The sequence below is a fragment of the Orbicella faveolata genome, unplaced genomic scaffold (genome assembly GCF_042242905.1).
Source record: "Orbicella faveolata isolate gen_17 unplaced genomic scaffold, um_ofav_v1 contig_46, whole genome shotgun sequence".
Classification (NCBI taxonomy): Eukaryota; Metazoa; Cnidaria; class Anthozoa; order Scleractinia; family Merulinidae; genus Orbicella; species Orbicella faveolata.
The window spans coordinates 29,307,501-29,319,724 of NW_028301576.1; the positions used below are offsets into that span (position 1 = coordinate 29,307,501).

The 12,224-nt window shown below is 37.1% G+C and overlaps 1 protein-coding gene and 1 pseudogene across 1 annotated transcript; both read left to right on the top strand.

Moving 5' to 3' along the window:
• Nucleotides 1-6,394: 6,394 nt before the first annotated feature.
• On the top strand, nt 6,395-10,143 carry LOC149099529 (uncharacterized; annotated as a pseudogene).
• Nucleotides 10,144-10,503: 360 nt separating this feature from the next.
• LOC149099530 (uncharacterized) lies at nt 10,504-12,149 on the top strand. The gene has a single exon (XM_089277269.1). The coding sequence runs from the start codon at nt 10,528-10,530 to the stop codon at nt 11,542-11,544; it is 1,017 nt and encodes a 338-aa protein (XP_089133395.1). The 5' UTR covers nt 10,504-10,527; the 3' UTR covers nt 11,545-12,149.
• Nucleotides 12,150-12,224: the final 75 nt, after the last annotated feature.

Consider the following 12,224-nt stretch of genomic DNA (forward strand, 5'->3'; position numbering starts at 1 on the left):
ACGGCTTGGTCTCACCTTAGCAGTGGGCTTAGTAAAAAAGCCCAACTTGAAGTCTTACTGGTCTAGCAATTCAGTTGTCCAAACTCCATTGTTTCCAAACACAATGGTGAAAGATCGCTACCTTCAAATTCTGCGGTTTCTGCACTTTGTTGACAACAACAATGCACCACCCTGCTGACCCTGATGGAGATGCCTTGCTGCCCACATTTACAGAAGTTTATGCACCATCGCAGAATTTGTCTTTGGATGAGACTCTCGTTAAATTCAAGGGGTGAGTACAATTTAGGCAGTTTTTGCCTTTGAAAAGAAGTTGATTTGGGAGAAATGGTTTTGTGGCAGATTCAGCAACTGGCTATGTCCTAAACACTGTGGTTTACACTGGCAAGGAAGGTTCTGCAGCCAGCAGAGACTTAGCCATGGGTGTTGTTCTCCAGCTAATGGAACCCTTTGTTGATAAGGGTTACAGGTTGTTTGCTGACAACTGGTGTACTACTGTACCACTTTTTTTGACAATGGAAAGAAGAGGAATACTAGCTTGTGGTACTGTGAGGGCAAACAGGAAATTCCTGCCAAAAGACATTCTTGACTTGAGCAACAAACTGGTCAAAAGACTTCAAAGAGGAGAATCCCTCTCTCGACAAAGCAACGATTTAGTTTGTGTCACATGGAAAGACAAGAAGCTCATCCACCTGCTGTCAACTATTCCTGAGGGCTTAGAAATTGGTCAGGTGGAAAGGAAAGTCAAATCTGCAGGCAGGTGGCAAACAAAGAACTTTGCAGAGCCAAAAGTAATTAAAATGTACAATTCGCATATGGGCGGAGATGATTTGAGTGATCAGCGGATAGCAACCTGCTCACAGCTAATAAAAGGAAACATTTGGTACTACAAAATTTTCTTTCATAATTATGCTTGAAGTAACAGCTCTTAATGCATACACTATGCACAAGGGAGCTGGTCATGGAGACATCACTCTAGCTGCTTTCAAAGAGAAACTAGTGGATCAGCTTATTACAGGAAATTCTTTTCAAAGAGATATCAGTAACTTGTCAGCAAATGCTACCCAGCTACCGGATATCCACTTCAACCTTGTACATTTTCACCATCCTGTAAAAACTGACACTCACAGAAAATGTAAGGTACACATACAAAGAGTGGAAACAATCTAGTGTGCAGTTTGCCAAGAGGAAATGTGTCCAGCACCTTGCTTCCTGCGATACCACACATTGCAAGAATACCTCTTTGATGATCCTGACAGAAATAATTCTGCTAAAAAACTCAAAGATGTGCCTGGCAGACCAATGGCTGGACCAGGCAGACCTCCACAGAGGAGGTCAAGATAAGTATTTATGGCTCCTTCCATCCACAGCAAAGTTATGTTTATGTTATCAAAATGGTAGATTGAACTGATCTGCAAACTGGTTTTTAGCATGTTAGCTTTGAAATTTTTACTGTCTATAAATAAAGATTGTATATTTGTATGTAGGTATGTGTGTATGTGAAATTTAAGTTTACTATCCACTTCTACTCAAAAGATTTGCATAATTTGTTATTATTGGGTGCTTTAAACATGCCCTTACAGATTTAGCACTTGATATTAAGAAAACTCCATGTACTAAAACAAAATTGTTATCATCCACAACTCGACAAGGTTTGAAAAAAAAAACTGTTTCATTTGCATTTCTGGATTTTTCATATTTTCTCTTTCAGACAGATTAAGTACAGGATCTCTTCTTTTCAAAAATGTATTGCTTCATGGGGTTTTAACACATTAAAAAAAAATTACAGTGAAAAAACTTGTGTCGTGTCTGAAAAAAAGGGAAAAAAAGCCCCTCCCCACAATCCCTGAGGGGTTAAATATAGGTCTCCTGTAGGGAATTTAACTGTACTGATTTTGGCTCCAAATTACAGGAAAATGCATCTCTGCAAGTGTGGGATTTCAGAATTTTCCTGGGGGCATGCATATATACTCAATTGGCCACTCCCCATCGGGGCTTTTCAGAACCACTCTAAACAAACAATGATAAATAAATATTCAAATAAACTAGGTTAAGAATCCCAATTGGTGGGAGGCAGACCAGTTGGCTATTTACAAGCCAAGGCAAGAAGTTGAGCTCAGGGCTACCGAGAACAACATCAGCTAGCGGTCAGAAAGGGATTTGAACCCGGGACCTATGGATTTCAAATCCTGCACTCTAACCACTCGGCCATGCTGCCTCCATGGTACTCCCCGGCCATGCTGCCCCTGGACCCCTCTAGCTTAGCAAGGCACTCCATGCTGTGCATTTTTCTGCCTGGTTGTCATGCCCTGATGCCTGCCCGCTCAAAAACTTGTTGAAACCCCCTGTAGCTCTAGTGCATAAGCATAAAAAGTATACTCTGGTAATGGTTTGGATTTTGTTAACTCATCAAATTCTGCAATTTTGGAAAATATCCATACCCCCACCATGGAGGAAATTTCACGCAAGACCCCCCACTTCCATGGAATTTCCATTCTCTGAACACAAAAAATAACCCCCACCCCTCAGGAATTTCCAATGTTACTATGCACAGCGTCCGTACCCTCTGGAAAAATTCATTTTGACAGGAAAGTCTGTTTACAGTTGAAGTAAACACTCTGAACACTAGGCCTTCTGCATTGCAGGTCACTCCTGTTCCTTGTCAATTGATTGTACCATGTGAAGATTACCCTATGCACTAAGAAAACATACAACTTCTTTTAACCATGCTGAATACAAGTCAAAAGATAAAATGGTAACTTGTCAAATTACCTACCTATATCATTACGTCCCTTTGCAAACATGATACAAGTCCTGTTGAAAAACCGATAACCTGCATGTTTTGAAATTGACACCATACATATTTTGTGAACACAATAATTATTGCTAACACACTTGCAAAGAAACCCAACTTTTTTATAACAGTTTAGTGCTACCTATTTTTGATTATGCTGATTTAGTCTGGGGTGACAAGGACAATGCCTCACTAATGAAAGAACTGCAAATTCTGCAAAACAAAGCAGCTAAGTTGATATTAGATAGATCACTTCAATCTTCATCCACTGATGCATTAACAGTCTTGAGATGGCTGAATCTCAAAGAACGTAGGAAATGTCATCAATGTATATATGCATACAAGTGTACTAATGGCCAACTCAATCAATCCTTGGACATTGTAAGAAAGAGTGATATGCACTCCTACAATACTATAAAGCTCCCCAAAATCCAATACAATTGGGGGAAACAACGTTCACGGTATCACTGTTTCGAAGACTTCAATGAGTTAGAGAGAACTGTAAGAAACTCAGCAAGTTTGCCAATTTTTATGAAGTGTCTTTTTTCTGCTTTTTATAATTATTTTTTTTTTTTTTTTTTTTTTTTTTTTAATCTCTGTAGTGTATATGTTGTAAATATTTATTTATTTCGGTTTTAGCTCTAATTTATAGATTTTAATTGTATCATTGCGGGCCCAAGAGAGGTCCACAACCCTAATCTTGACAGTGACCAGCGGATTGCGTTTTACGTGTGCGCGCCACGTTAATAAAGAGCGAACAGAAAGCGGAAGTTGAAAATTTTCTTCTTCCACTAAGAACGATCGGAATGCGAAAAATGTGTCAATCGCTACAGTTTGTCAATCACTAAAGTTTGTCACCTGAGATCGAGGCTTCTGTCACATGAAAAGGCTTTTCCGATGTTGTTCATGCGTTGTCTGATGTTGTTCGCATTCGTACAAGCGTTGCTTTGCTTTCGAGAAGGTTTGCTGTGAGCTGTGATATCGACGTTGTCTCAGAAGTTGTCACGATCTTTTGATTTATTGCTCTGAAAATAAGGTGAGTTAAGTTATAGTTATATTTTACAGTTTTCTCGGCGGTTAATTATTCTGGTAGAGCCCAATCAATTCAATATTTCAAGGGGCATCTCTGTTGTTTTGATCTTTGAAGCTCTTCACACGTGGCTCGACCTGTCACTTGGAAATCGAAGGACGTTTTGGTGAACTTGTTGAGGCGATTTTCTGGGGATTTGCTGTGACTTTCAGCGTTGTCTGACAAGTTTTCACGATCTATTTGAATTCATATTGCCGTGAAGATAAGGTGAGTTGCGTTATATGTTATACTGTTAACTTTCAGGGCGGTTAATTTTTCTGGTCAACCACTTTTACTTTTTGAAGGAGCAGTTTGACATGTTTGGATTTACGGAAATCTACTAGAGAACACTGTCTGTACGGAAAACATTTTTCCAAGTCTTATGCCACAGATGTTCCAGTCTTTATCTCAAAGGGTCGAATGCATACCGATTTTTTTGCGTTTTCAACAAGTATGCATACAAAAGAGTAAAGCCTCGGTTTTGTTAAAAAGCGATGACCCAGTTTGGTCACCTGGTTGTGTTAGCCCACAAGTCGAATCAAAAGACGGCACAGTTTTGCCAATATTTGACCCAGTTTGGTCACCACTCATCAAATCAGCCAGAATAATTCAAACAATCACAGAGCCTAAACTAGAACTATCACCGCTAACAAAATGGAGTCCAGTTATTTTCTTAGCATTGCCAGTACTGCCGAGAAAGTTTTGTTCTGCTCCATTGGAAAGTGAATTTGTGCTTCCATTTAATTATGCCGCCCAGAAGAACAGAGTGTTTGAAAGTATGTTGGTTGCTCAGCCTACTAAGGAATACCGTTGTAGAAGCATGTGTTTTGTTCATTCTAAGCAATCCCACCACAGGAAGAGAGACAGAGAACCTTCTAGAATTCCTAAACGGAAATTCATTAGTTTGTTTAATCATAGAAAGAAGAGAAAACAATTAACATGTCTTTTAAAACAAAAGGTTCCAAGGTCTTCAGAACTGCATTACTTCTGCAAAAAAAGTGAGGTTACATTTTGGATTGCCAGATATTCTGGTGAAAGCTGTTTTGGTCAGTACTATTTAAAGAAAAATGTTCAAAAAATTAACTCCAACAAAAAAGGTTTCAGAAATAAAAGTATATTCGTAAGAAAACAATGTGTACTTCCATTTCTTTCTGGTAGTATGAATTCTACAAATAACCAGTCAAATCAGATTGATGCTGCAGCGAGCTCCTATGATCATCTGGTTGATAGACTATTACAGAAGGGTTTACAGCCAGTTGATGTTGGAGGCTGTGGTGATTGCTTTTTCCAATCAGTCTCCCATCAGTATTATGGTTCTCCTGAGTTTCACATTGAAATAAGGCAAGCAGGTGTAGAATATCTTGAACAGCATCCTGAGTTGTTTGTAGAAAGTGCATCTGAAAATTCATGGAAAGTGTATTTGCAAAGAATGCGCACTCCTAGGACATGGTGTGATCATATAATTATTCAGGCTGTAGCCAATCAACTTCATTCTGTCATTCATATAATTGAATCACGGCTTTCATGCCCAGAAGGATCAACAATTACTCCATCTGGTGGCCAAGAAATAACAAAGTATTGTTTGTTGGGTACATAGAGGATTTACATTACATTTCTACAGAGCCACACTATACAAATAAAAATGCTCTTAAATATCTCAAATTCAAATTATCTGAAACAGATGCTCACCGCAAAGAGAGGCTAGCAGCATACCGATCCAGGTATCAATTTACACATAAAAGAAAGGAAAATAAAGAAACTCATGGAAAAAAGAAAGTATGTGTTAGAGAATCCCTTCCTAATGCAACAGTCTCAAAAGAAGAATATTTATCAAACTGCTGCACAGAAAATCTTGCTCCTCTACATGAACAGCCATGGGCAAAGGAGAACATAGCAAATTTTAATAAATCAAACAATTATACTATTTACCAATGTAAATCTTGTTTTGAAGCATGGCCTTTAAAATCCACTCCAAAATCTATAAATAACTACCAGTGTGCAAGGTGTTCTAGAGAAAAGGATCTTCCAAAGAAATTCTCCGCTGAAAACCTAATGGTGCCTTCAGCTGTACCAGACAAACTAAGAGGTTTAACTCAAGTGGAAGAAATGCTAATTGCTCATGCTCTTCCCATTATGCATGTTTATATCAAACCAGGAGGACAAAGAGGTTTCTCAGGGCATTGTATAAATATACCACAGGACGTTAGAGAACTGGCACATTCTCTCCCAAGATATCCAAAAGATTTACCTGTTATTGTTGTCCAGAAAAAAGGGATAGGAAATAATTTTAAAAATCTTGTTGTAAGAAGACAAGTAGTATCAGATGCGATACATTGGCTTTTGAGAAATAATCCTCTTTATTCGGATATTGAAATAAATTATCAAGCACTTGTATCTTTACCAGAGAATGAAGTCCCCCAACAGCTTCTTTCCCTACAAACAGAAGAGAAAGTTATCGATGATACCCTTAACTGCAGTCTAGATCGTGGCCCTGTTTATGAAGAAGACGACATCGTTTATTATCCAAAATGTCGATACTTCAAGCTTTCTTCCAGTAAATAATAGCCAACAACAAGAAGAACATTTAATAAATCAGCAAGTTTTCCAAGGTCATATTGACTGGCCAAGTTAATAATAATAATAATAATAAATAATAATAATAATAAGGAAAGGAAAAGGTTAAACACCTTATTAAATTTGCAGAGAAAAAAGATAATATATGGCACTATTGTTTTGCAAATCATCCAAGATTTTCTTACTGGGCTTTAAATATGATTCAGCGTAAACAAATTCTTCAACAAACTGGAATATTTTTTAAGCAAAATCCTGGAGAAAAACATTTAACATTGCAAGAGTTAAGAGATATGATTAGGAATAATCAAAGTAACCTTTTAATGTCAAAGTTGTCACGGTACATCACCAATATAACTGGTTCAGATGCTTATTGGTTCAAGGCAAAAGAAGATTTAAAAGCAATCATACAATATGTGGGTCCTCCAACTTTGTTTTTCACATTCTCCTCAGCAGATATGCACTGGCCAGAATTACATGCCCTTTTTCAAAGTTCGTGTAATACAGAAAGCACTGACAGTTCTTCTGATGTACAACGTCAGAATGTCATTGATAACCCTCGCATAGTTGATTGGTTCTATACTGAAAGATTTGAGAGCTTCATTAAACACTGGTTATATAACTCACTTGATGCCAAATGGCATTGGTATAGATTCGAATATCAGTCTAGGGGTAGTATTCATTGTCACGGTGTTGCAAAATTAAACAATGATCCAGGTTTGTGCAAATTGAGCGACACTGCACTTAAAGGATACTTGGCAGATGTTTCTGAAGATGAAAGTACACCTGATAGTGCAACTGTTATTAATGGGAAAATAGCTTGTGAAAAAATCTGTCAGTATTATAATTGGATTCTCTCTACCTGTAACCCAGATCCTCCAGATGAAGGCAATTGGATAACACCGGTTATTTATCCTTGTCAAAAATACTACCATAATATCGAAGAATCTGAATCTGACAGTGACTACATTGATCTATTAAACATGGTTCAAAGGCACACTCGATGTAGTACCAGCTATTGTTTAAGGAAAAAAGGAAATGAAACAGAACCCAAATGTAGGTTTAATTTTCCATTTGAACATTGTGAGAAAACCTCATTGCAATTTGAAGAAATTCATTCCAAGGATAACACACCTAAATATAAAATGCAAGTCATAACCAAAAGGAACAACTCTAGACTAAACAATCACCAACAACTTCAGCTTCAAGGCTGGCGTGCAAACTGTGATATTCAGCTTGTTGTTGATTATCAGGCCTGTGTACAGTATCTGGCAAAGTATGCAGCGAAGAGTGAAACACGGTCTCACATGCTTAAGAACACGTTCAGTGCTATTGTTCAGAACTCTCAGTCAAATGCTGATGCCACAACTATGATCAAGAAAACTGTCATGAAAACACTAGGTCAGAGAGATTTTTCTGCACAGGAAACAATGCACCATTTACTTTCCCTCAATTTTGTTAGCTCATCCTTCATTGTTCTTCCTGTGAACTTAAATGGTTCCCGTAGACTTAACCTGTCTGATGCACCTGATGAAGTAGTAACAACAGATAGTTTGCTTGATACATATGCTCAATGACACAAATATGAGGCAGATTTAAAATGTAAGTTGACAGATATGAACTTTCTTGACTTTGCAACAAAGTACAAAGTTGTAAGTGGCAAATTAGTGAATCAGCCTAAAAACTTAATTCCAAGGGTTTTTCCTACATATTCTTCAAGCATAAAAAGCCCTAATTTTGGGTTGTACTGTAAATATCAATTATTGAGATTTAAGCCATGGAAAACAAAACCAGAAGATGCATGGGGAAGTAAAGAGGAAAACGATAATTTATTCATTAGTGAATGGAGAACATTCTTGCAGTCACAGTATGCCCAAAACCATGTACCCGATTGGCATGACAAACTTGAAGATTTACAGGATTATTCTGATTGTGATTTACAAAATGAACAGTCTTCTGAATCAGAGCAACATGAAGAATGGATGATCTTAGCAGACTTTTCGTACTCAAATAATTCAACTGATCCTGAAGCTTCCTCACTATATACTAACAATTCTACCTATTGGCAGACAACCTCTTATCCATATACTTCACAACAAATAGCTGAAATGCCATCCTGGATAAATTCTAAAAAGCAAACATATATTTATCAACTTTTAAGCAACCCTGATGACAACATAAACATCAATACTTTCAGCAACATGCCAGCACTTCCATACAATTTAGTTAAACAACACTTCGAAAGTCCTTGCCAAGAACCACCCTTACTTTTAATAATAAATGGATTTGCAGGAACTGGCAAAAGTTACCTTATTAGTGCTTTGAAATCTCTACTACAACAATCTTGCACTGTTACTGCCACTACTGGAAAAGCATCATTCAATATTAATGGCAAGACCATTCATTCAGTATTAAATTTACCCGTTGGTCCAAGAGGTAACAAGGATCTTAAAGGGCAGTCTCTTATAAGGTTGCAAGACCGATTGCGTCATATTAAATATATATTGATTGACAAGAATTCTATGCTTGGCCAGACATTGCTTGGTTGGATTGACAACCCATGTAGGCAAGCAACTGGACAACAGGATGAAATTTCTGGAGGAAAATCTATTATTTTGGTAGGTGATCCAGCACAGCTACCACCTGTTGCAGACAAACCTTTATATCACACAAAGCCATCAGGTCCTATTGGTGAACAAGGCCATGTTGCATATTTAATGTTTGATAAAGTAATTAGATTGTCTGTGAATCAAAGAGCGCAGGGCTCTGATACTACGCAGGTTGCCTTTAAACAATTATTGATGCGCCTTCGCACTGGTGATTCTACGGAAGAAGACTGGAGGCTTCTTTTATCTCATCAGCCATCACTGGTTGCTAATTTAAATGAATTTGATGATGCAATAAAATTATTTTATGGCAATGATGAAGTGGCTGAATACAATCACCAACAACTGCTGAAGCTTTCTCGACCAGTAGCCTGCATTCAGGCTCGTCATTCATCTTCCACTGCTAAATCATTACCTTCGGATGAAATGTCTGGATTAGTACCAATCTTATTTCTTGCCAGACAGGCTTCAGTAATGTTTACAATGAATTTGTGGCCAGAGGTTGGACTATGCAATGGAGCTACTGGAAAAGTTGTAGACCTCATATTTGCAGAGAATCACTCGCCGCCAGATTTACCAATAGCAGTTATGGTTAAATTTGACCTTTATGCACGGCCATCATTTACTAATTGTTACCAAAATGTGTCCCAGTGTGCCCTATCACTGTTAAATCTCATTTACCTGATACTTTTCATGAAAGACAGCAATTACCATTAAAGCTTTCCTGGGCTATTACAATACACAAAAGCCAGGGACTTACTCTAGAAAAAGCTTGGATCAATATTGGTTCACGAGAACGAACAGCAGGCATGACATATGTTGCAATCAGCAGGGTGAAAACACTCGACTCTTGTCTTATTGAGCCAATGTCATTTGAACGCTTGAAGGCCATTAAGAATGCATCAAACTTTCAATTCAGGTTTCAAGAAGAGGAGCGCCTTTCTAGGTTGGCAAATCATACCACCTCAAATTTCACTTACTAACACCTACCTACAAATCAATGAGTTAATAACTTCATCATTCAATTCATAATTATAATTAATATACTTTTGCTATTACTAAATGAGATTGATAAAATTACTTTTAAAAAAATACAGTAGCTTACTGCAAACAACTTTTTCTTTTTTTTTTCAAACAAATATATCGTAAAAAAATAATAATTTATTTATTATGACCATTATTGTATGAACATAACTTAATGAAACATTTAAGTGTATCATGTTGCTCATACTCAGTAATATTTTATACAACTGATTCATTAAATTTAATCTCTATCATATCTTTTCTTTCCTTTTTTATTTTTTCAGTGCTGCCACATTTACAGTTCCATGGCAGCAAAGCGAAAAGGTTTGTATTCTGATTGTTGTTTTGCCACTTTACAAAAAAAAATTAATTTTCTGTTTGTAATCTTTCAATTCCACTCACTTATGCTTGTTTGTATATTTGTTTTTGCAGACATTCCTCCAGGTTTTGTGCACTCGGTGTCACCCATGAAAAAGGCAAAGACTGGTAGAGATTACTACACATTCACCTTCCAAACGTCACCGAATAAGTTTACTAAAGCTATTGGCTTTGACCAGAAATTACACCAGCAAGCCATCCACTTTAAGAAAACAAAATCACCTTCAAAAATATTGAGTGCCAGGGATGATGATGGCCAAATCTTCATTAACCAGTATGCCTCACTCATAAAAGCTAATTCGAGTGACATTAAATTTGATCCCTGCAAAGAGCCAGCTTCTGCAGGCAGTGCATCATCATCCAACCTTCCCGAGACATCTGCCACAGATATTACTTTACAACAGCTCAATAAGCTTAGCAGAAACCAAAAAGTAAACGTCAAAGCCACGTTGACCATGGGTTCTTTGGACCCAAAAGAACTTTCCAAAAGGAATGGTTCCAAAGGAAGAGTCAAGGAAGACTGTGTGCTAGAAGACAAAACTGGCCATGCAATTATCCATCTTTGGGATGACACCATTACAGCATTGACCAGTGGACAGAGCTATGAAATCAAGAACCTCAGTGTTAAAAACTTTAATGGCAAGACACATCTGGGAACAACAATAGCAACCACATTCACGCCCATTGACGCAGTAATGCACGAGCTAAAAGGAGAGGAGTTGTTATCTAACATTAAGAAGAAAATAACAGTTAATGAATTTAAATTCACTGACAAAGTGAACACTTTCATGCTTTGCCAAATTGCTAACTGCAAAAAGAAAATGCCGTATGCCGTGGATTGTAAAGTGATCACTTGTACTGCATGTGGCACCTGCCAAAAAGTGAAAGCGGCGGAAAGGGGAATGTCAGCTCGGCTCTGTGCTGAAATTGACGGGAAAGATGTCTGGCTGACTGCCTTTACAGATGTCATGAACATTCTTATCAAAAAAGTCAATCTCTCTTCAGACAACACCACAGATGAACTCAAAGCAGGACTCCTTGAATTGGAAAATGTAAACATCGTCATTGACACTACATCCAACTTCATCTTAGAAGTTTTGGATTAGATCTGTTTTGCTACATGTCAATATCTCTTGCAGTTTAATTGAGAGTGAAACTTGTGTTCATGTTTTTTTAGAACATTCACCTCTAAAATACTTGACAATTTTTTTAGAATGTTTTGCACCTGTAGTTCTTAAAACTTATGGTTGCAGTGACACTAAACAGACATTGTAGAGTATTCAAGTTATCAAAAGAATCATTTTTTCACATGTTCAAGTTGTCTTAAGAGAAACATTTTTCACATGTTCAACTTATATTGACAGAAACCTGTTTTTGCATGTTCATGTTATCTTAGTGAGAAATTTTCCATATAAATTACATTATTTAAATCTTCTTAACACAAACATTTCTCACTTGTTCAAGTTCGATTAAGAGAGACATTTTTTACATATTCAAGTTATCTTAAGGACATTTTTCACATATCAAAGTCAAAGTTAAAGTAACACTTAAAATTTTCCAATTTTATTAGTGACATTTTCACCTGTTAGTGAAAATGCTTGAAAAGTGTATTAATTTATACTCTTGAGTTACATGTACCAGGTTATCTTTGTTATGTTCATTTCTACAACTTGGTACTTTTCAATAAATCTTGTTCTCTTCTCACAAACAATTATTAGACTTATTCCTCATTCACCAGAAACACAAATATATAGGAAATAATACATGGGCACAAGTAGATATGGAA